We start from the raw sequence: 24398 nt of genomic DNA, 5'->3' as shown, positions 1-24398 counted from the left end.
CTTACTCTCTGCCATCTTTCTCAGTTACATATGTGACAAGTTTGTTAGTCCTATCACAGAATGCAGGGTATTTATCAACTTTCCTTATTAATTATGCAAATTAGGTGTTAATTGGCATAAATAGTATCTCATTATGTAAGTTTTTACTTAGGGTATCTACATACCAAAAATGATGACGATCCGTCAACACATTCATATTTTGCCATTAATTATGCAAATGAGGTCATCATCTGCATAATAAATATGTATTGATATTTCTTTCTTTCTCAGCTACAAATGTGACAAGTTTGAAAGTCCTATAAAGGAATGCAGTCATGAAATGCAGTGGATTTATAAACTTTCCTCATTAATTATGCAAATTACCTGCTGATTTGCATAATTAGTATGACATCATGTACATTGTTACTTGGGCTATCTACATACCAAAAATCGTGACAATCCATCAACACGTTCTCGAGTTATTCTCGTCCAAAGTTTGAAAGGAAATCGGCAACTGCAGTTTCAAACAAGCCGCTAGGGGGTCCAAACTTACAGCACTTACTCTCTGCCCCAAGGGCTATCTACCACTCAAAAATCATAACCACAGCATGTCCAGAACACGAAATATCAAAAATTGAGTTTCTGCTGCAGTACCTTAGCAAGCAGTTAGGGGGCCCATTATCGAACTTGATCTTCGTTTTCCTGACCCCTACCCACCTACCAAATATTATTGGGATCCATCCAAGGCTTCTTGAGTTATGCTGTTAACACACAGACACACACACACACAGACTCACAAGCCCAAAACATAACCTCAGCCATTCTGGCAAAGGTAATAATATACGGAATGCATCATTTCTCAGGCAGTGACAAGTTCGCAAACGGTAGCTTAGCTCCGTACTTACAATGAATACATGTGAATGCCAATCATTATTAACACAAGATTAATTTGGATGACATTCAGCAGCTGAGGTAAATGTGTAGCGAGTTACATTATAACGTTACATGTAATCTGGCTGTACATGGATTGCTCACGATATGGTGATAAACCTCTCTTCTTGCTCACTCAAAACGATCAAAGGTTTAACTACATTCTTTTTCTATAAAGAAGTCCAAACACATTGTAGGGGGAGATAACCGTTACTGCGTACATGTAATTGTGGTTACTAAAAAAACGTCAGAGCATTCTAAGACCTGAAACTTACTTTAAGACCTTAGAGCCAGTAGTATAAACGATAGCTTTAACTGAACATGCTGCTTTATCCATACACCTGTACGTGTAATTAATTTGCACCCACTTTTTTGCTTTGCGTTGAACCGTAGAAGACATTGTAAAGTCGCTATACTTTTGTTGTGTTAGATTTTTTCTCTCTGTGAAACCTGCTAGGCACAATGATCCCGGTACAACACGAGGTTCTATGAACTGGTCGTTCGTATGCTTTACAGTAGATGCAGCGATGTCCTTTATCATGTTAAATCAAATTTGTAAGACTAGGTGATATTCGAGTGAATTACTGAAAGTTGGGAACGTCAAACGATGTCAAAGGCCGGCGATGATAAGGAAAAAGGCTTTGCTGACTAACATCCAGCATCCTAGCCTAACCATTCCCTACCTCCCAGTCATGACCTTATGAAAAGAATTTCTCTGTACGGAAAGAATGGATCTAGACTTCCGATAAATAGGTAAAGCTCCTTTTCAACGTGAGCACAACGTGCTATGCAATGAAGGACATTGACTCCCAAATGCGACTTACAAGCGCTCACCTCTGAAATCGCCCTCTACATGTACATAATGGTACCATTTAAGTTACGTTCAGCACCGACATCAAGCGCTCAATGAAGAAATAGCTACACTGACTGGGGGCATGGGTTAGTTACCGAGATATAATGTCGCTAAAAGCCTTCACTTAAGCTCACATTAAGTATGGTGGAGGCGTCCGCAAGTGTCCAATGAGATTCTAAAATCCACAGTCTCGGGAATAATCTGGAGTAGGTCAGGTTCACTGTGCCATACAAAAACAGGTTGCTGGCTTTAGGAATCCTGAAGCGTAAAATGTCGTATATTTGCATCGAGCGTATTGGACATAGATTTACTCGTCAAATACCCACCAGAGATGTGTCCGAATAACTGGTCACTGCCTTTTCTGCCGTTCTGGCGAGTGAAGACTCACTCATCAATCACTTCGGTATAGTTACAGAGGCTGCTTGGTAGGACTTAGGCCGGCAAAACCATAGGGCGGTTATGCCGGCTATACAGACACAAAACACGGCTGCATACTACATCATCGTTGCCGTTAACACAGTTCTTTCTGCTATACGAGAATGTTGATAAACTGGTCGTTTTTTCAGCCACATAATCCTCCATAACAGTTAGTTATCTTCCACAGGGTCACAAGTTCCTAAATAGACCCACCAGTCTGTGATCGAGCACAATCTCCAGTTCTACGCTTGCGTAGAACATAGTCCTATACAATAAAGCTATCACGCACCGCTGTTTTTGAAATGGATGGCTTAACGCAAATAGTCCGAGAAAGCGACAAAATATATTACGTATTTGTGAACCACTTGTAAAGGGAATATGAAAGTTAAGTAAAGCTGTCAAGTTGACTCAGCGTCTGCGCTGATAAAGGTGTATAAAGCATGATTGAGTGCCTTTAGATTAGGTTTCAATGCTAATTCGACCCTCCAGGAAGTTCGCTTTAGTACCGTGGCCTTGACAGGTACACTCCAAGCAGAGGCTCTTCGCAGGCGGAAAAGAAGAAAACATGGTCAGAAAGTGTAATCCCGACAAAACGCCCAAAAGCATGTAAACTAAACAGCCGGAGCCGAACCTCTGCTTGGAGAGCACTGAAAGGAACACCAATCAACCATAATCCTGACTAATTAACGATACTTATCTTGAAATAAACACACTGGAAGCTAAACTCGTTCTGAAGAATTGGAAACAAAATACATGTACATGTACATGTAAGACCCTTAAGCCATGTGCACAACCATGAGCTGATGGGATCAGATAATACTAATTCCAATTATGTGCTAACTGATGAAATGACATGAGGAGAATCACATCTTCCACCAGATAACCCCATAACGTCAGTTGTTGTAGGCGGCGGCTGTCATGTTACGGATGGCGAAGACTTCATCACGCATCAACTTCGTTGAAATTCGATGTATCGATGTAGAAACGTGTTGCACATACAGTTGTGCTGAAGGTCTGGCCGCCTACCCTGTAGATAGTTCTTAATCATTATACAGGTACCTTTATTAAACATGGCAATAGTTTTATGTATTTGAATGGACAACAGATCAAGGATAACCTCGTTTGAGACTTTAAATGTGTTTGCTGGCTCGCTCATCGCCCTTTTGACTCACGATTATGCGTTTCCAGTTTCCATACAAATTGTGCACCCACTGTGCGTTTCTATGTGACTCAACAAATTAAACCGCTACATTGCCTTTGGCGTCATTGGCGCCGTGTGCCTTCCGATGCCATTTACGCGCTCAGGGTGGTACACCCACCCACTCCAACAACGCTCATCGGGAAACTTTCAAATGCAAAATATCCACTCCACTAGGGCAAGGAGCGACTTCGCTGCGACCGCCCTGTGATTGAGCAATTTAACAAAGTGCTCAGCGAATTTCATAGACGAAAGGAAAATATTTACCTTTGTATGTTTTGTTGTATTGTCATTCATGCTTTTACATTTTGCATGATATTCCAATTATGAGGCCGGGGTTACACAAATCCAATTCAGGCCGGCACCCTGTGCAATAGGGACCTAACAATTGTTAGAATTCCTGGAAATTTGTTCTTTGGGAGTCATTTCCTTCGAACCTCCTCATGACACTTCTACAGCGCAATCTCAGTCTCTCTTCTGGATTGCCCACCAGATCGCACACCATATGTTCGGTACAGATAACAACGATGGTGTTTTCCCGCATGTTTAAGAGCAATATAGGAGGCATTACCAACATCCTGCCTACATGTAGTTCAAATTGTTACCCAAACCAGCCCGCGGTTCGCGGTCATTATCGATCTAGGTCGCTTTAACGCATGCTCTGAAGCAAGATTTACACGTATACTTACATACAGAACTGCATCCTTGTCATTTTCTTTTTCTTTTCATAGAAAGCTAGAGTTGCTGCGGCGAACAGATAACTTGTCAGAATATCGCCGGCCTAGGAGAAGGACGTCATCAGACATCACCATTCTAGAGCTACCAGAAGGAAAATCCTTGAGGTTTGAGCATCGCCCTCTATCTCAGTTCCAAAGTGCCATACTACTGCAACCGGAAGATTCTTGCTTGGTATTTCATAGAAAAATACAGACATACATAGCACACCAATGTCAACCAAAAAGCCCTTCTCGTAGATGTTAATCTCCGGCTAAACCAAAATATTGGTACCTAAACAAGAGATGATACAATTTAACAGACTTTCAACGATGACGCACCAAACAAATGTTAGTTAAACCAAATTTGTTGGATTTTTGTTAGAACAAACCCAAGCAACTTTCTTGTATCTGAACATTCAAAATCTATTGGACGAACAGCCGAAGCACTAGTAACCATTTGTAGTGCTTTGTTTATTGGCATGCGCTGCCACGCTCTTTGATAACGGGAATTTTTAAAACTAATACTGTGACCGCAACACAGGAGATCCCATGACTAATTAGGATTCCCTTCTTCAAAGAGTTGTCACTTTATCAAAATGCTGTGTACATACCCGGCGATGTCAATCAAATGGCATCTTGAAATCGGAAAAATCATTGAAAGATAAGTAATGAGACATATGAAGGACTGTTTATTCCGCAGAATTGTGACAGCTCAATGTTGGTTGGAGGTGCAGGAACATTTGAGATCTTATTCGCAGGGACATGAGTACAACGCCAATTCCACTGTTCTCCCTTTTGGTTAAGTGCACTAAGGGTCCTACACTGTAGTGGCTGATTTGGTTAACCTTGAGAGCCTCCTCTATTGAAATGTAAAAGACAAACATAAGGTGGTGTGAAAACATTAGAGGAGGGGATGCACCTTCCTATCTTATCTCCATGATCCTTCAAACCTTTGTTAACTGGTCGCCTTATTGTGAGAGCACACACACACACACACACACACACACACTGATCCCTGTTCTTGGTGCTTTACACTAACGCAAGTGCCTCTCCGTGGTGCTGAATGCCATCAGCACTGATGGAACTACCTGTCCTTGGTACTGAATGCCATCAGCACTAATAAAAGTATACGGCATTCAGCACCGATTTAAGTATCTGTCCTTGGTGCTGAGTGCCATCAGCACTGATAAAGCATCTGTCCTTGGTGCTGAATGTCTCAGTACTAATAAAAGTGTCTGTTCTTGGTGCTGAATGCCATCAGCACTTTTGGTGCTGAATGCCATCAGCACTGATAAAAGTATCTGTCCTTGGTGCTGAGTGCCATCAGCACTGATAAAAGCATCTGTCCTTTGTGCTGAATGCCCTCACTCAGCACTGATAAAGGTTTCTGTCCTTGATGCTGAATGTTATCAGCACTGATAGAGGTGCTGAGTGCCATTTACATTAATACAAGTGTCTGCCCCAGTTTCTGAATTCTATCCAATCATAACACACCTTCCCGTGATGATGCAACATTGAGGTGATTTGAATGAAGGATATCTTCTTGTTCCATAACACCTACAAATAATTTCAGTTCAACAAGACAAGCTGCCTCTTTTAATGGTGCTGCCGCTGTATTTTGACAGCCTCGGCATAGTCATGATGTTATTCCTTAAAAGAACTACTATTAAGAGAAATATTCATCAGAATACGTATATACCTTATGAATTGACTGTCACTTCTAAGACCTACCTACTTAACTGCGAACCCTGAGTAATCATACAGCAATCTAAATTGGATTTGTGCAACCCTATATTTCATAATTGGAATGTGATGTAATATGTATCATTTAAGACAGCCCACACAAAAAATTGACATGATTTCTTCTTTATCTATGAAATTCATTGCACAATCTGCCAAATATTTGGTAACTCACAGATCACAACCTCCAGTGAAAATGGCGTGTAATAACCTTGCTTTTGATGAGCAGAGTCACCCATTTTCATTCGTGTTACTCAATCCTCTAATGGCAGGCAACATTAGCCGTGGAACATAAGTAATCAACTGTTTGTCAGCTCCGCAGGAGTCCCCAATCAATGTAATCATAATTAGTTGCAAAGTACAGTCAGCAACCATTCTGTCTCCCCCCACAGTGTAGTACTCCCCACACAGTACAGTACTCCCTTCCTGCACTCTCCCATCTGTACTACCTTGCACATATTCATAATCTATTGCCCAGAATGACAATTGAGTTCCTTCCCTCTGCTGAGTAAGCAAGGCAGCCCTAGGCTGTGGCTCCTGAGACAGGCTGATGCTGCTGGAACAAAATCTTATCTGTTGACAGCACATTTTGCCTCATACATAAATACCACAGCAATCGTTGTTGAACTGTTACCCTGACAGGTCCAGTAAAACACTGTAATCATTCATTCACAGTAATCATTTCCATCATGACTGTATTTATTGCAATTACAGACTGAAACAGGAAAGCATTTCAAACATTATCACGCATGTAAAGCTGTGGTAACGTATTTGTATGGTGACCAAAAATCCAAACTTCATGACATGAAATTATCAACATCTACTCCAAAAAAATGACTGCAATGGAAACAGCTCTACCTTTTGATGTAAAATAATTTTGTGACATGAAGAAATGGTTCTTTCAAGGATCTTGACTGACTTGTGTGTACTGCTTTTAATTTGAATTATGTTGGACTTGAAAGAAGAAAACTATATCATAGTAACTATGTAATACCACATTTCCATTCAAATATATTCTTGTTTTACAATTTGTATTCACATCACTGCAAGGCTTTTAAACTTGTGCTACAGTGTCCCCCAAAACACAAACATATGATTTCAATTCAAACACCTTTCACATGTAATAATTTCTATGATCCCAAAGGACAGATGTCTATGGCTTTGCTTCTTGAGTGCTGACTGTTTAAGTAGATGACTTCTGCAGCTTCTTGGCTCCTGTTGCTGTAGGAAACAGAAATAGGCCAATAGGACAAATGAAAGGGTTACCGGTAGATAGCTTCGATCCTTTTAGGACATCACAGGAAGTGTATGTATACATGTGGGAAGAATACAGATGAAGCTGAACTAACTTACTGAAGATACAAACTAAGCCTTCAAAGGAAATGGGGGAAATTCACAGTATGTTAGAGAAAAATAAAGTCTTATGAATTCGAATTCAGCAGGCAAGACTGCATAGTAATTCAACTTGGTAAGAAAAGGCTGGCATTCGTGTTTCGGGAGACTTGATTAAGAGTAAGTAACTCCTGTACAGGATCAAACATTGGCACAACTCACAGCAGCAACAAGATAATGGCAAAATACTACATAGTACCATTAGGCTATCACAGCAGGGTGAAAGTTAATTGCCTACAGGGTAGTTACTTACCCACAACATGACACACTTCGGCCTGGGCTCCCAGAGACAGGAAGTAATCTAACCACAGCATTTGCTTCTGAGACAGCCTGTCGCCTGGCCCTTTTACCTCCACTACCTGCATGGCACATGCAGATTAGCAGCAGAAAGGAAGTGTATTTCACAGTAATAGATCTTGTGCACAAAATACCATGGGATCCTATAACTATGCATGGTCTCAGCTAATGATGAGAGAAATTGCATGTCTTGGGATCTTTCTGTATTTTTCCTTGCTGGCACAGACTTAAGTCACTAGATTTGTAACAAGTATAAGGAAAAGGGTAATGCCCCTTACATAATCATGTGCAACAAAGTTTCATTTATGATTTAGACAATCATTCAAAAGTTGCAGAAAGCCACTGTGGATGAATTGAGGAACATCCTCTGCTACATGGTAATAATGCACTCAACATTTGTCATCAGAGGTTTTAAGTAAGAATCAAAACCAACAAGAACTACTGCAACATGTATGGCACATCTATCATCTAATGATCTACCTTTATGTAATACAACTGTTACCAAGGCAATATAGCTTATTTCAGTCACTACAACACACTTGCATATGCAACAAAAAAGGGTACGAAAACATAAACAATTATCCTAGAAATTCTTGAGGAAAAAGAATATATATTGATCCCATTGTCAGCCAACCTTCTAACAACCCCCAGGGCACCCCACTGCAGTCATCTGCCTGAGTTGATGGTAATGATATGTGAATCAATGTATGTAACTTTCCCGGCTTTGACTGTGATGTGGCATATCCTTTTTCTTTTTTCCTTCATGTTGTAACATTAGTGTGATTGACATTGATTGTACAAGCTGCATATCATCTGTAATCATGATAATACTCAGGCTGCTTTTGAACTTGATTTTTAAAAAGCCTTTTATTACTTTATCTTTCTGAACAACTTGGACTGGTTTTTCAGGATGTAATAATGTTACGAAAGAAGAGACATGCACACAAGCATAGACGCGTGCATGCACAGAAGACCCAAACAACCAAGACACAAAAATTAAAGAACCTTAGCTTGTCACCTTAAACTTTCTGGACACAGTGCTCCACACAGTCAGGTCTGGCAGCCCACTCCTGCAGTGTCGAGCATCTCTCAGTAACCGGGCACACACTCCTGCCAGGAACTGTCCACCCATACATGCTACCAGGCCCTGCACAAGCAGGAGGAGTTTCATACATTTGTTCTGTTTGTATTGTTTATTCATTTAACTAGGGGAAACATACTGCATACTGGTGTTTATCAATACACCCTGGCTTAAAAACCCAGACTTGGTACAAAGCCAAAGTAGCTATGAAAGAACATGCATGATGCATATACATTACTGGTTCAGTTCAGTTCAGTTCAGTTCAGTTCATCCTCATGTTCATAAGAGGTGCCACTAATGATAAAAAGTGTCCATCCTCTTATATTTTCTGATGAAACAGCAGATGCTCTCTTCAATATGTTCACAGCTGTGGTCATGAGATTGTGTTATTTTTTTGTTGACTTCAGCATGCCTGCACTTTTCAAGTGGACTGCTAGGTTAACTCCTTTCAATGTTTCATATATCTGGCTGCCACCATGCATGATGTAATCAATTATAATCAGCAGTTTCATAAATCACACATCCTTCCTCTGTGACTTGTGGCATGCGGGGCAATTTGAGCTTCTGTAAATAATCAAAGGTAAAAAAAGTACATTTCTAAGTTTTATCTTCATTGTAAGTTTATTAACCTGTGCATGTTCCACTGAAGTGAACCTGTCCCAGTTGAGCCCAGCACAAGCCTGGCCATCATGACTGCTCCAGCTGGAACTCACCCAGTCCTGCAAAGTCTGAAAAATGACAAAACCTGATGATAAGAGCTAAATCTGTACAATCACAGGAGCTTTATTTCATATTCCACACATCATTCATAGAAAAATTCTGCAATGTGCAATCCTAATGTCCCTTTACAGAAATAAACAGGAGTCAGCGATGTGTAGTTAGTGAGAAAAGCTGACCCTGTTTCAGGTTACCTGAGTGTCAGCCTGTCTGATCTCCTCCAGCCTGCTGTCTATGGCTGCCTTCCGGCTGGTGTAGAAACTGTCCGCATATCTGTCAAGAGGGCAGGACTGGGGAAGGGAGTCGGCATTAGCCCCATGACATTTAGTAATGATGAATTCGCACAGTCTTTACTTCTAGACCAGCATTGGCCAGGACCAATGAAATAAAACTAAAATTGAAAAGCTATCCACTTTTTTCCATTGGAAAATGATCTACTATATTAATTGAAAATACCAAGTCCTACTCTACCCTACCTATTAGTAAGCAATTTAAGTTTCCATTTCAACAACTTTATTTATCCTGACTTAGAAATAGCCAATTTATATTATCCTGTGACTTTTGAGGATTTAGTAATGTTATCTTGTGATTTTTAAGGATTTAGTAATAACCAATTTGTATTATCTTTGACTTTTGATGATTTAGCAATAGCAAGTTTATATTATCTTGTGACTTTTCAGGATTTTCCCTGATTGTCTTGAAAACAAGCTGAAACTGAGTAGCTACTGATTGATATAGCATGTAAACATTGCTAAGTCAGCACAGCAGCTGACTTGTCTCAGTCATTGTGATGGAGGTTACAGTGAGGTCACCTGGTAAGGACTCCTGAAGACATCAGCCACTCCCTCCATGAACACTACATCCCACAGGAGCAGCAGACACAGAGTCCAGTAGGTACTGCCTTCTCCATGGATACCTGTGGAAACAAAGAAATATTAATGAGTAAACATTTGAAAGATCTCTTTTTAGCTTTAGGATATCTGAATCGAACAGAAACATTTTCATTCCTTACAATGATTCTTTGGCGCTTGAACCACACTGTTACAGATGTCACTCAAAATGTCCGAAAGTAAATCTCTGTTTTTTATCCAGTTGTAGAGATTGAATTGTATTTGAATATTGTTAACCTGGATGTCTAACCTTCATTAACTCATAAACTTTCATTCATTCATTACCTTTGAGCTGTACAAACTTACTGGTACCTATGCTTCTACTAGTGCCCTATTGTTACAGAATCTTTGACATATAAAGGAATTGCATAGCTTTAACTTTAAAGGTGCAAGACATTATCAGGTTGGCTTCACACATTCCAAATGACTTCCTATATACATGCAAATTTGCTTGGCACTTATATGGTTACCACCAGAAGTATCAAGTAAATTTGCATGTGTATTGGAAGCACAATGTGGTGACCTCAATGGAGATTAACCATAGAAGTGTCAGGTAAATTTGCATGTGTACTGGAAGCCAGACAAGGCTCACATTCTTACCTTCCTCATAACCTTGCCCCCTGTAGTGTGCCAGTGAGAGCTCCTCTACAGAACAGATAGTGACGTCCTGGCTGTCCTCTGTGTAGGAGTCTGTAGTGATGAACACGTTCTTGTAGCCTGGCTGGTTTACTGGGTAAACTCTCCCTGTGATGGTTACCTGAAAACCATTTTTTCACATCTCCATACTTCACTTAATCAGAATATCCAACCATATCTACGAATATCCACCTCTCTACCATACGGCAAACATTGGAGAAAACAATGATTAGACTTACTACAATTTACAGTATTTTACTTAGAATACCTACAACCTTTATGATTTCATTTAATAGAGAGAGATAAGGTTTGATTATGACATGAAACTGATCAGGAACATTTGGCTGTGATCATAAGCTATGCCAGCAATGATATTTCAAAGCCATTTCTTGTCCGAAAATGTAAAAACTTGCTGACCTTGGGGAGATCTCTGAGAGGAATTGGAGGTACATCTGCCTTCCTTGCCCTGAGCTTTGGGTTGTTGTTGGAGTCACACAGGCGATGTGCCCTGATCATTAGGGCTAGTCGGTGCCCTGACCTCACCTGGGGGTCAGCAAGTCCTCTTAGGATGGCCTGTAGAGCCTGGTATAAAACAATAGTTTAGCATCTTGTTTCAATGGCATACTAGTAAGTCACAGAGGCCCTGTAACATTGCTCAGGGGGCCATACATAATAATTTAATGATTATTACCAAAGCTACTATCTCATTCTGAGATCTAGAATCAGATCAAAGTCAACAATGTTAATGTATACTCTGAGTGCTCACTTCTTCAGGTTGCTTCAAGTGACTCTCCAAATTCAAAGCCAAGCGATCGTACCACCTCCCATGGGAGTCTGAGCAGTACAGATTGTCGGACAGCAGACTGTTCAGGAGGTCTACTGCCTCCCTGTACTGACGTAACTTCTCGTAAACTTCCACCCCTCGGGACAGGATGCCGGTGTAGACCCAGGATGCTGTGAAGCATCGCAGAAAGGAAGGAAGGCTAGCATCATACCTAGAAAACAAACTCTGTTTCTTGGTTGTGGAATGATGCAAGTTTATAACACTACATACTCCTCTATGCCATTCAATTTATGATAAAAAAATTTTTGAGTTCACATGTGTTGTGTAAATCTGTTCATTTTTTACATGTGTCACTGTGTAATTGTATTCATGGGCTTTCCAGGAATGGGATTTTCAATACCTGAGGGGCCATCTATTTGTTCTTGAGGATGAATAAAAAATAAATCCTCTTTCCCATTGAATTTCTTGTTTGACTGTTTAAAATGCAATGTACCATTAGAAGTTACCATGAAATTTGTTTCGATGCATATATGTTGGTGCAACATATATCATGTCATCTTAAAGTACTGTTACTCCTTTCAAGTGTTAGGATGGTCTAAGACATTAAGTACCCTTTGCATTGTATTCTACTAGCCAATATTTTTTAACAAAAACTATGAAAATGCCACTAAAACGTTTGGACACTACCTTGCTATCTCTGGTTCTTGCTGAATGGAGGAGAAAACTTCAGCAGCAGACAGGTGCAGCTGGTGGGCCAGGTGGAACTTGTTGGTCTCCATAGCAACCATGATGTCATTTTCAAACTGCATGGCTTGCTCATACCTGGAGAGGTGGGGAGGGACATGTGATGAGAACAAAAGAGGTATGGGTGTGATTGCCATCTGGATATGATACAACATGACATACAACAGTGCTAGCACTTGGAGTAACCATGGTACTGTAATATTTGAGACAAATTCACAAATCAATCTCCACAACTGGAGATGATATGAAGATTACTTCTGCATATTTTTGATGATATCCATCACTCTTCTTCAGCATCACGGAATGAACTGGCAGAACAGTGACACTTTGTAGGATGCTTAGTTTATTTCATTGTGTATCACAGTACTGTGGGAAAAAATATATTTTCGATGTCAAAAGTGTACATTCTATGGAAAATCCTAAATCCTGTGCATGCTTGAGTTCAATTACTCCTGATCCAAACTACATTGTAGAGACCGATCAATCAAATCAATTAAAAGGTTTATTAATAAAGTAGAAATTTGCAGCAAGTGGCTGAATTTCATCTTTCCAGGCATATCATAATCAATTAGAATTCTCAATTGCACCTGAAGAAGTAAAGCGGTCAAACCTCAGAACAAGGCATAATACATGAAAAAGTCATTTTTTTGTCATTTGTCAAGTGGTCTAAAACCATGATTACACATTTGAATGAAGAATGTAGGCCAATATTATGAAATAGTTTCAGGGCAATAGATATTTTTTGGTTTTACATGGATAGATACATTACAGACAAGACATTTCAGGTAGCATATTTTTGACATACGGTCATAGGTCAAGATGGGTCTTTGAGTTCACAATACATGCCTGGATGAACAACAAATCCCTCTGCAGTAAGAATACTGCTTACATTATGCCCCACTTGATCTGCCATAGACCAAGAGCGCTGACCTGGGTCCAAGTCTTACCTCTGGCATTTCTGTGATTAATACCAACTGGCAGACACTAAGCTAAACACATGTCTGATCTGACCCTGGTAGGTTTAATGGGAATGTTGATCTCTATCTCCAACAGGAGGAATTTCCTGTTATGATCAATTGTCGCTCACCCAAAGGTCAAATGTCGGATTGTCTCTGGGCAAACATACTATTCTGGGTAGAAACAAGAAATATCCGTGATATCCAAGCAGATGTCAACGTCTCAAGTCTCAACATAGATTTTTGGCACTGGTTCTTTTTGCATCATCTATTTTTCTGCAGGTGATATGTATCAGTATCATATCCTAGCTGTATAAGTTACAATCCTTTGGCGCTTGGTGATAACCAGAAGAAATTATAAGTGGCTTGAGAGGTAGAAGACTCAGAAAAAAAACGCATGTGCAAAAACATGCCTGGAGTGCTACACTACTTTAAGAATAATCTGACTTGACAACCAAACATCTGAGGAAAATTGTTTGCATACATGCATCATCCAGCTCCTGGTACCACCGTCTCGAGTAATGCTGACCATAGCAGTAATGCTGCAGGATATTCTATAAACAAGGTTTCATCAAGGCATGTTTATGCATGGCTGAAGGATGACTCAGCCTTGGTAAAGGGTAACATCAGGGCTAATGGTGCCTTTGTGTCCCTGATGAGGCTCCCCTCAAGCTCTGCTCTTCTTGGAACTACTGCTCTAGGTCCCAATGGTCATTACAGAGATTTTGCATTGTGCTGATTCTGAGATTTCCAAGATGCTCAGGGATAAGACCTCTTTATCAAATGCATCAATTAGCTTTTCCTTGCATAGCAGGTATGACACTATTATGTCTTTGAATACTTCTTATAATGTTTTGAGTCAAACTATCTTTTTAAATTAATAAACTCTATGTTATAAATCAATATTATATCCCAGCCTCAAGACAGTTCAAGCAAGAAAGTTGAAGTTACAAACCTCCTTGGTTTAAGCATGTGTAGTTTCAAAAGTTGAAAATATCTTCCCTGAACTGGACTTCCTATGTTCTTAGCCCTAACATGATCCAAACAAGGAGGTCCTTGGTGCAAAACAACATCCACATCAGAGTGCTTATATGAGGCACTCAAAAAGGGTGTAAAATCACATTTCACACAGGTCAATTTGGGGTTAATGTGCATGAAATAAAACTTTTACAATATAGATGGAAACCTCTAATGAGACCACCTCAAAGGTAATGACGATTGACCCAGTCAAGGGTGATTGAGCACAGGTCAAGGCTGGAAACACCAATGAGGTTTTAACTTCCTGGATATACACCTAAAGTGCAGAGGAGTAATTTTTTCAGTTCATTCAAAATTTCCCCTATTGGTTTTCTCTCTTCATTTACAGCAGCCCTGAGTCTGAAAACAAGGAATCGAACTGCTCTCTGAAGCCATGCACAGCTCTTTTACTGTGCAAATTTTCACCCTATTTCTTTCCTTTACAACATGTGCAATGATTTGCATAACAGTGCATATTCTGATTTAAAATTGTAATCCACATCTGTGGGGGGCAGGAGATCTGTGTTCAACCTAGTGTTTCTTTTACTTTGTGAGATTTTGATTAGATGATTTGAATTCAAGAATAAGACGAATACTATACACAACAATATATCAGAACCAGGAAGGCAACTACTATCAATCAACTTCTAAGTCTCCAAAGCCCAAAAAGTTGAAGAGAAAGTTTCTATTCCCCTATTGTTCCTCTTGCAGAATGATATTGACAGTTGCATTGCCTTGTTGCTTACCAAGACTGAAGGCATTCAAGGTTGTCATGTTGCCCCTGGCAACAACATTACAATCACAAAGGCTTAATCAATTCCACTGGGGAAATACATCACACTGTGGCGGCCTATATAACAGCTGCTGCTGCACACTGGAGCCTCACTTCAGGCTCCTGTCAAGCTGAGTCAAGAACTGAGGGAGCAACCAGACCTACAGCAGACAACTTGAGGTAAGTCTTTTCATTTTACCAAGACACATGGTATGATCACAGAAATATGACTCTCAATATAAGTTGTTACCTTGGATCATATTTGTGCTGGATAAATCAGCTTTAAGTGACAGAGTCTCTACTTTCTTTGGTGTACCCAAGGAGGTTAAAAAACCTCCCTGGTGTACCTCAATCCTATTGAGCCAGTTGCACACACCATCCCTCTGTTTTCTTTTAGCTCAATGTTAAATGTCAATTCAAACAACTACTCTTTGATGCACAGCAAACTGTTCAAGTGGACTGATTAGTCTTCCTTGAGTGGCCCAAGGTCTTGCTTAACGCAGCTTATTAAAGCAAGGCCAGTATGTAACGTCCTTGGGAAATCATGTGCACCTGGTTTCAAATAGCTCCACTAAAGCTCTGGGGGAGTCCTGCCAGAAAAACATCTGAAAACTTTGTCATTCTGCCAGCAGAGTTTACCAACAGTGAAGTTTCAGGAAGTAGTTAAGATAAGCCTCATCCTTACAGCAATTAGTTTGACAAGAAATCTGTCAACTCTGAAGAAAAAGGGGGAAGAAACTTTGTTATAACAGCAAATAGACACAAAACATAACAGAACTGTGCAGTGTTTATAAGGTTGTCTCGGTACGTCACGAAGAAATATGCCCTTCTTTTCTTAACTTTATACATGAACAGTGACTCTAATATAACATCTCTCACTATCTACTGGTGTGAAGAAGTCCTTTCTGAGTTCTTGTTAGATCTTTAACTTCAGTTAACTACAGCTAATTCTCTCTTGAAAAGTTGGTGCAGATTACTGCAAGGAAGTTAATATAACTATTCATATTTGATTGGAGACATACTATTGTTTTATGTGTATTGTATGTGTATTGATAAACATGTGTATTGCGCAATTGTGTATTGTAAAACATATCTGAGTGAAATGTGTATTGCAGGGAAAACATAACCGTAGAGTATGCGTATTGTGGTAGACATAACATTACATCATGAATCTCTCATGGGCTATCTTAGGCCCTTTGTTATCAATAGAAAATGACTATTGACTTGATTTGCATACTGTCAAAGGGACTTGTTCAGCTTTGACAAAACTGTCTCCCCTTCTTACAGATTTTCTCCATTGTCAGGAACAATGAAGCTGTGTAGTGTGTTGCTGTTGGTGGTGCTTGTGGCAGTGCCAGCCTGGAGCCAGTTTCCTCCAGACAACTGGGAGTTCCCAGACAGGAGGATAGAGAACAATGAGGACCTGCAGGCCCTGCAGTGCAGGCACACCTGCAAGGATGTCAAGGCTCTGAAGAGGAGGATGCGAGAGATGGAGTCCCGGGTTCTGGCACTGGAAGATGCTGCACAAGGTACTGTAACTTTTAAATGTTTGCGGTGGTCTTATTTTGTTTTTTTTTCTCACTAGAATTTTATGACAATGTGAATATACATTTCCAATGTAATACAACATACTACTGTATTACAGACCTGTCATAGCTGCAATCTTAAAACACAAAAATCTCCTTTCCCCTTCTATTGCAGAATAAGTCCGCACCAAAATAAATGAATTGACAGTAATGTAGAAAGAAAAAAGAAATGGATAAATAAACTGTTTCTACTATGAATTTACAATACTGCAAAACATCCTTTTACGTCCTACTACAAAATCAAGTCCCTGCAAAAAGGAATGAATTTACAGTATTAACTTTCTGACATTCATGTGTCACAGCGCCTCCTACTGGATTGTTGAAGATGCTGCAGCTAGAAGGCAGGATCAGGGAGTTGGAACAACTGCTACTGAAGTCAAACAAGCCTTCAACAGTGCAGGAAATTGTAAAGCCACGGAAGGACCAAGGAACAGGTAACCCTCTACCAGAACATTGGAAGTTAGAATGTCCAATCTTATTTATATATATCATTATTTTATTTTAATAATATTTTGCCTGTTCAAAGAAGGCTTCAATTAGAGTTGAAGAATCATAAGTCAGCTGTTAGTCACTTGACATTATGCTGGCTCAAGCTTTACTGCTGTTATAGCTTTACTGTCTGTTCCTTTATTGTGCATGGAGCAGACACCCACGTTTTTGCATCCTGTGCCGAGCTGAAGGACAACGGGTACACCAAGTCAGGGACCTACACCATCGACCCTGATGATCTTGACTATGGAGTGGAACCATTCCAGGTTTTCTGTGACATGACAAGCGACAATGATACTGGTGAGTGGACATAAAACAAAAAAGGTTGTATAGCCTTCTGGCGTTTGTCACTTTTAGTAAAAATCATATTTGTTCTTTTGTTGGAGAACTTGACAAAGTCACATTTTTCAATCAAATGTGATGCATGTATCTTCTTGGGTTGGCAAACTTGACAAAAACAGTCTAATGCAATATCTTTTTAAGCTATGAGCTGTGACCTGTTGTTTTGTCTTTTGGTGTTTATCACATTGACTATTAGTCAAAGTTGGGGGCATTCTTCCTAAACGTTTGACCTCCCTACAGGAATCACGTTGGTTGGCCACAACAGTGAGGAGAGAATGTTGGTGAATGGCTTTGAGACAGCAGGGTCCTACTCCAAGGATATCTCCTACTATGGGGCCTCCATGGAGCAGATTGCAGCCTTGATCAAGGCCTCCAAATCCTGCAGGCAGTTCTTGAAGGTTACATAAACTCATTGATATGATTATACTAAAATTAGACCAGAGAAATTCTTAGAAATGTGTTCGCAACTGTCTTTAGGAATTTAAAAAGTGATAACAAATGCTTCATTGAAATGTACTCTCCACCACTCCACATTTTACTGACAGTCATTACAAAAGGTACTACAGTTTTGGTGAAAAAAATTATTCAAACTTTTGGTGCTTTGGTGAAAGCAATATTATCCACTTGTGATAGGTTGAAATGAAACTTTAGACATCGATTTGACTTTTTCACAAGTTAAACTCGTCATGATCAATAAAGATTGAACTTTTCATTTTGTAATTTCAGTATGAGTGTTTCAGCTCGGGCATCCATGGCCGTATTCTTGACCTTGACGTGACCTACGCCAGCTGGGAGAGTCGTCAGGGTGAGAAGATGGACTACTGGGCAGGGGCCAGCCCTGGCAGTGGGAAGTGTGCATGTGGGGAGACAGGTTTGTTTGTTTGTTTGTCTTGTATAACCAGTATGACCAGAGATCACTGAATATAATCCCATTGTTTATGCCACAGAAATATTAGAATAACTAGTATCTGATTAAAGTTATATCAAAACATTCTCAAGTTGAACTAACATGTTGTGTAGAGTGCCCACCTGTCAGTCATGTGAGGTCCATATATTCAATGGCATCTTATTTAAGCATCTTAATCTGAGCTCCGCTGCTAAAAACCATCAGACTGGTCCTGACTGTCTATCCGAATTAGCAGTTCAATCAATGATAGCATGGCATTCAGTAGTTTCAACCAATGAGAGAGTGTTTGCATGCATATTTGCATTTTTATGCTTTTGTTTTGTATTTCTACACTTTCACTGAGGTTGGGGGGCTTATGGATGGGACCAGTCAATTGCAAGAGATTATACTTTTTTGCAGCTGAGCAAGATGAACTGAAAAACCTGTTTGCCAAATTCACTCTAAGCTGACTCATCTAATAGACCTTATAGATTTCTATTTCAATTATCTAGACAAGTTAAAGTGCCCTTGGACAACTACTCTGAATCATGGGACAAGAAATAACATTTCTGCATAACATTTTTCACTTGCTGATCTGCCATGACTGTTTTTGCAATCTTTAGGCACCTGTGCCAAGGCTAACCCACGCTGCAACTGTGATGTCAACGACAAGCGCTGGCGTGCTGACGAGGGGTACCTGACAGACAAGGCGACTCTGCCCGTGTCACGTCTGAACTTCGGCGACACCGGGCACGAGTGGGAACAGGGCTACTATACCTTGGGCAAGCTCGAGTGCACAGGCTATTAGCAACAATCTAACAGTCACAATAAGTGGGTGGGAATGGGTGCTGGCCACCATTTTTTAATTGGCTGAGTGAAATTAGCTTCAAATGATGCCAATCCTTTTCATTGTGTATCAAAAGGCAACTCTGTTTACCCAAAAGCACGGCTCATTTGGACGCAGAAGAGGCCAGATGTTATCTTCCGATAAAGGACAAGATGTATGCTCAGTAATGAAAGTACAGCTGTATTTGACATTTTCTTTTGTTATCAATAGATAATGCATAGAACTTGAGTCACACTAACAATGCATTAAATGTGAAATCTAGCAAAATATTGACTGGCTTTGTCTTTTGTCATTTTGTTTTATGAGAAATCACTGACTCAACAACACACTATGTTAGGTCAAAGCACAGTAGATCAATATGCAGCAAGTGATATGGGTTAAAGATGACCTTGTCCTGATATTATTATGTAACTTTATGTAACCTAAGTAACTTTCATGCTGCCAATTTTATCAGACTCCATAACATAAATCACAACACACCAGGGATATTTGGACAGCTCTGTCAGAGCAAGAGCAGATAAGAAGTCCAAGTTTAACACTGTGTACAATGTGAGAGATTCTTGGTTTGAACAAAGGATAGCACAAGTCTCTCACCTTAGTAAATCCTCCCTGCTGTGGAAGATCTTGGTTGGTCGGTTGATAGGAATGTCAGGGTATGTCACCTTCCCCATCTTCACCATTAGAATGGTTTGTCTATACCCGGTCAATGGAAATAGAAAAGACTTTCTTTAATCAAGAAATTTAGACTTACTAGTTATTAGTAAACATCAAACTATACAATGAAGCCTAATTGTAGGTAAATGTAAAGATAGTCCCATAGGCCGTAGCCTTTTTGAGACCAAAGGGGTTGTTGGTTGTTATTCACTGTGGCTTGGCATGGTGTTGGAAGGTGTAGCTCATGCCTCTCCTTCCATTGGACATTAATTACCTTCCCAACCAACCAAACTTAGGTGCCCATTTTTTCACATCGGCTGGAATGAAGAACGTTTTGTCAGGTAGCCTGGTATCCAGCCGTATCATAGCAAATACAGAAAGGACAGAAGAGAATGGGCAGCTATAATACGGCTGGATACCGGGCTATGTGTCAGGTACGTTTCCCAAGGACACAATGTCCAGCCAGAAATGCCAAGAATCCAACCAATGACCTCTCCATCTCGTGCACCACAAGTTTATAGAAAGAGAACACTGGTATAGGATAGGTTGCCTGAGTCGCACTGACTTACAGCTGCTGTTGACCCCCGCTGCCCTTCTCCTCCTCCTCTGCAGAGCTGGACAGGTTAAACAGGAGAAGCACTCGGGTGAACACTGCCCGTGGGTCTTTTGTCAACCTTACACAGCCACCGAGTAGCTTCCTGGCTCTTCAGTAAAACAGAAAACATACAATAATCCTCTGGTACACATCTGGTGTTGGGTAATAATAGCTTTAATGTTTAACTTTAAGCATTGGGACATATTGGAAGGAGAAATAGAGAGGTTCAACTTCAACTTACAAGGAACATAGCCTGAAAAACAACAGTGACGATCTCCTCTCACTGCCATCTCACACGGCCATGGTCTACCATGAACACATAAGAGAAGATGTGTTACTTAATGGGCAGCAGTGATAATAAAGCATACCTTTTGAGTATCATGGCTGACCCATCTCCAAATATAGTCCTTTGTACCTTGCCATGGTTGAGGATGGACTGTACCAACTGTGCCCTGGGGAGGGAGGTGGTGGGGATATGGAGGGACTTGGCTAAAGTCTTCAGGTCAGGAGCAGAAAGATGCTGCAGCACTTCTGTCACATCTGTCAAATCACGTTCTAAAGAAATGAAGTAAAGAGATTTGACAAACATTAAGATACCTTAAGATCTAAGTACTAAGGCATCAAGTGTTGAATCACTACAAATTATGCAACATCCATATTATACCCATTAGATAGAGTCAAGAGTCATACATTTTGGAGCTATTAAACAAGTAAGTCTAATATCATTAGATTGACTGACAGTTAAGTATAGCAGCAGCATTTGTGTACACTGTACACATATTTGTGTACACTGTACACATATTCTAATACATGACTCTTACCATTTTGTAAGAAACCTTCCTTGACCAACATATTGCACACAGGGCTGAGGTCCTCAGCGATCTCTGGATACTGCAGTTTCCCCTGTCTATGCCAGGTCAACTTTCTCTGGAACAGGCGGACATACAACTTCTGTGCAGCCTCTGTGTAAAGCAACATGGCATGTTATTACACATTTTAACAATTATTACAAGAGAATATAAGATAATATCAGTAGCTTATACTTACTGAACAACTTACAAACAATGTCTACATCAGTTCCCAACAAGGAAAAGCCATTAGATGAATCATTACTATGATGCTTTGTGGTAATTGCATGGTAATTTGGTGTCAGACCTAGCTTTCAGTCTAACATAGATGTATACACTGATTTCAAGTTTTGAACCTTACCCTCCAGTCCATTGAAAGCCTCTATACACTTCATGTCCTCCTCATTAAACAAGCTTTTGTCATTCTCATTGGCCAACACACTGGTCAGAATTGTGTTGAAATTCTGTAGATAATACGGTATTCTTGGTTTGTCTTCTCGGCCAGAGTCATCTACTGACTCTCCTTTACTGGAGTCAATAGTATCTTCCACAAATCCCTGGGACTGACTGGAAGGCACAGACGACTGACTTTTGAAGTCATCAAAACTTGAACTGTCCATTGATGACATGTCTTCATGCAAATGACTTGTTGCACCACCTTCTCTTGAAAGTTCAGAAGTGACATCTGGTAGCACATCTTCTTTGACAATATTGTCACTTGGCAAACCAGCATTGATATCTCTTTCATCTGCATTGCTTGTTTGTGACATTTGAAATAAGGCCAATTCCTGGGCAATTACATCATCAAAATTTGGAAGCAGCTCTTTGACATCTAAGTACAAAAAGTTGGCACCCATATTTGGTAATGATACAACTTTGCAGTCTCTTGTATTTGTTGTCTTGACGCTTTTTTTTAGTACTGAAACAGAATTGGTACATGTATGTGATTCTTGGGTCTCCTGATGTTGATCAACATTTGTCATTTCTTCCTTTTCAACAGGTTTGGTTCTTTTATTCTTATATCTGCTTTGGGCTGGTCTATCAGCTTTAAGTTTCCTTGAAAGCTTTGAAATCTTCTTACTCATAGATGCTAATTTTTCTCCATCTATGCTTGGCCTTGGGGGAGGCGTGGTCTTCTTGAAGTAAGGGCTGGTGGATCCCATTGGCTGGTGTTTCCTCTTGGTTGCTGATTTGCAGACATTTTCTTCACTAGGCCTGGAGGGAGATGCCAAACTTTCAACTTGCATATCATCCTCAAATATGTCACAGTCATTAACCTTATCATTTTTAAATACAGCATCTACATATTTTGTAGCAGGGTTCGTAGCATTACCCTGCGGCACCATTTGCTTGCAGACGTTTTCAGAATCTACACTTTGTAGGCAGCCATTGTCAAGGTGACTATTCATCCAAGATATTGGAAGGCGCTTGTTACAAACTGGACAGGAGGCAAAGGTTGGAACTTTCTGTCTAGCAAATGCAGACATGATGGAGTTACTGCTGCTACTTGATGTTGAACTTGAAGGCCTGTGTGACATTGTCTTCTTATCTGTATCATCCAGTTTTGCCTTCTTGTTGGCTTTTCTTGACTTGAGGGACAATCGCTTCCTTGGGGCCTGCCCATCTTCTGACATGTTGGTTACTGCAGATGATCGATGGAATAGAAATCAATTTTTATGTTAATAGAATAAGTTTTAGTTTTACAACAAAACCCCATGGATAACGTTTACTCGAAGGATAATAATAATACATCTGGTTTATTATGTGCAGCCAGTACATACCCAATTTTTTTTAGTAATGAGGCTGATTTTATGTGCTAAGGACTTTAAATAGGTCAGTCTGATTTCAAAATATAACACATCAGGTTTGATTGACATAAATGCACTGCCTCATTGCAAGAAAAATTGGCATTACTATTTCAGGACATAATTCCTTGCCACATAACAAATGGTAACGTTTTTATGACATGCATCCGACACCTCATGGGAAAACTCACTTCATATAGGCCCTGTGACAGTTTGGTCATGTGCCACCGACTGTGCCCACTGTCAACGGACAGGAACGGACTAGCATGTCTGCACACTCGGACTTGCCTCAGCTTATCTCTAAAATTATGGTACGGCCATGCGGTTTTCACCAGGATCTTTATGAGAAATTTACCGACACATTTGCTAAATAAATAACTACTGCATACCGTTTTGAGAACTTAAAGTCTATGTTTACGTAAATTGCATAAGTGGCGCGTTGTTACACCCGATCCTTCGATCACGGAAGTTACTGTTAAGCAACGCGGACAGTACTTGGATGGGGGACCAACCAAGGACGTCCGGATTGCTGTAGCCTCACGAAGCTTTCCACGAAATCGTCTTCCGGGAGGGACGTAAAACGGGGGTCCAGTGCTCTAGGAAGTGCCTCGACCACGTTAAACAGCCTCATTACCCACACTTTGGTATACTGGCTGCAAAATACTAGCCTGGTATCCAGCCATAATATAGCTCCGGAGTCTCTTCTCTCCTCTTCGCAATATGCGAAGAGGAGAGAAGAGACTCGGGAGCTATATTACGGTTGGATACCAGGCCAGCAAAATACACCCGATATTATAAGAGCAAATTCTCACAGGAGTCTGCCCGTGTCCTGTGCACCCCTCCCCACTTAACGTTACCAGGCCAGGAGGGCTGACGATAAAAATATCACACCGAACAAAATGAAATCGTGCACATTTTGGCGTTACGTGACACAGCGCTTATGTGCATCATCAATCTAATGTTAATGGTATACGTATCACAAACACACACACACCTTAGTCCTTAGTTGAAAGTGATACCAATATACTTGTCACGACCCATCCCGCCGTTTATTGAACTCTGACCGCGGAATATACCAATGAAAATAGGGGATGTTTTGAATTATCCCAAATTAGTAAAACAACATCGATCTACTATGTCACATGTTAGCGAAAAGATACCCATATTACGTTATATAACAGTTACGTTTGATATTGGAGAGTTACAAAAAATCCGTTATGCAGTTTT

General features: G+C 40.3%; 2 protein-coding genes across 2 annotated transcripts; one reads left to right on the top strand and one right to left on the bottom strand.

The window, feature by feature from the left end:
- Positions 1 to 5942: 5942 nt before the first annotated feature.
- On the bottom strand, positions 5943 to 24301 carry LOC118406904 (fanconi-associated nuclease 1-like). The gene is made up of 16 exons (XM_035807302.1): positions 24166 to 24301; positions 21728 to 23008; positions 21340 to 21480; positions 20887 to 21073; positions 20493 to 20627; positions 19864 to 19962; positions 12318 to 12452; positions 11613 to 11841; positions 11264 to 11428; positions 10811 to 10967; positions 10133 to 10236; positions 9515 to 9610; positions 9233 to 9331; positions 8541 to 8669; positions 7479 to 7584; positions 5943 to 7054 (listed from the first exon to the last, which is right to left on the bottom strand). The coding sequence occupies exons 2-16, from the start codon at positions 22998 to 23000 to the stop codon at positions 7017 to 7019; spliced, it is 3093 nt and encodes a 1030-aa protein (XP_035663195.1). The 5' UTR covers positions 23001 to 23008; positions 24166 to 24301; the 3' UTR covers positions 5943 to 7016.
- Positions 15149 to 19542, top strand: LOC118406977 (neurexin-4-like). The gene is made up of 7 exons (XM_035807382.1): positions 15149 to 15299; positions 16424 to 16648; positions 17008 to 17139; positions 17351 to 17494; positions 17777 to 17934; positions 18263 to 18407; positions 19046 to 19542. The coding sequence occupies exons 2-7, from the start codon at positions 16429 to 16431 to the stop codon at positions 19228 to 19230; spliced, it is 984 nt and encodes a 327-aa protein (XP_035663275.1). The 5' UTR covers positions 15149 to 15299; positions 16424 to 16428; the 3' UTR covers positions 19231 to 19542.
- Positions 24302 to 24398: the final 97 nt, after the last annotated feature.

This window comes from Branchiostoma floridae, chromosome 2 (assembly GCF_000003815.2).
Source record: "Branchiostoma floridae strain S238N-H82 chromosome 2, Bfl_VNyyK, whole genome shotgun sequence".
NCBI classification, from domain to species: Eukaryota; Metazoa; Chordata; class Leptocardii; order Amphioxiformes; family Branchiostomatidae; genus Branchiostoma; species Branchiostoma floridae.
The sequence above is the reverse complement of the archived record's forward strand: the minus strand, read 5'-3'. Positions and strand labels throughout refer to the sequence as shown.

Excerpts from the sequence above, each read along its gene's own strand:
- LOC118406977 (XM_035807382.1), top strand. The coding sequence starts at position 16,429 with ATGAAGCTGTGTAGTGTGTTGCTGTTGGTGGTGCTTGTGGCAGTGCCA. Across the intron at positions 17,495-17,776 it reads GACAAGCGACAATGATACTG|GAATCACGTTGGTTGGCCAC; the intron begins GTGAGTGGACAT and ends ACCTCCCTACAG. Across the intron at positions 17,935-18,262 it reads CCTGCAGGCAGTTCTTGAAG|TATGAGTGTTTCAGCTCGGG; the intron begins GTTACATAAACT and ends TTGTAATTTCAG.
- LOC118406904 (XM_035807302.1), bottom strand. The coding sequence starts at position 23,000 with ATGTCAGAAGATGGGCAGGCCCCAAGGAAGCGATTGTCCCTCAAGTCA. Across the intron at positions 21,481-21,727 it reads GGCTTTCAATGGACTGGAGG|AGGCTGCACAGAAGTTGTAT; the intron begins GTAAGGTTCAAA and ends TGCTTTACACAG. Across the intron at positions 21,074-21,339 it reads GGAAGGTTTCTTACAAAATG|AACGTGATTTGACAGATGTG; the intron begins GTAAGAGTCATG and ends TCATTTCTTTAG.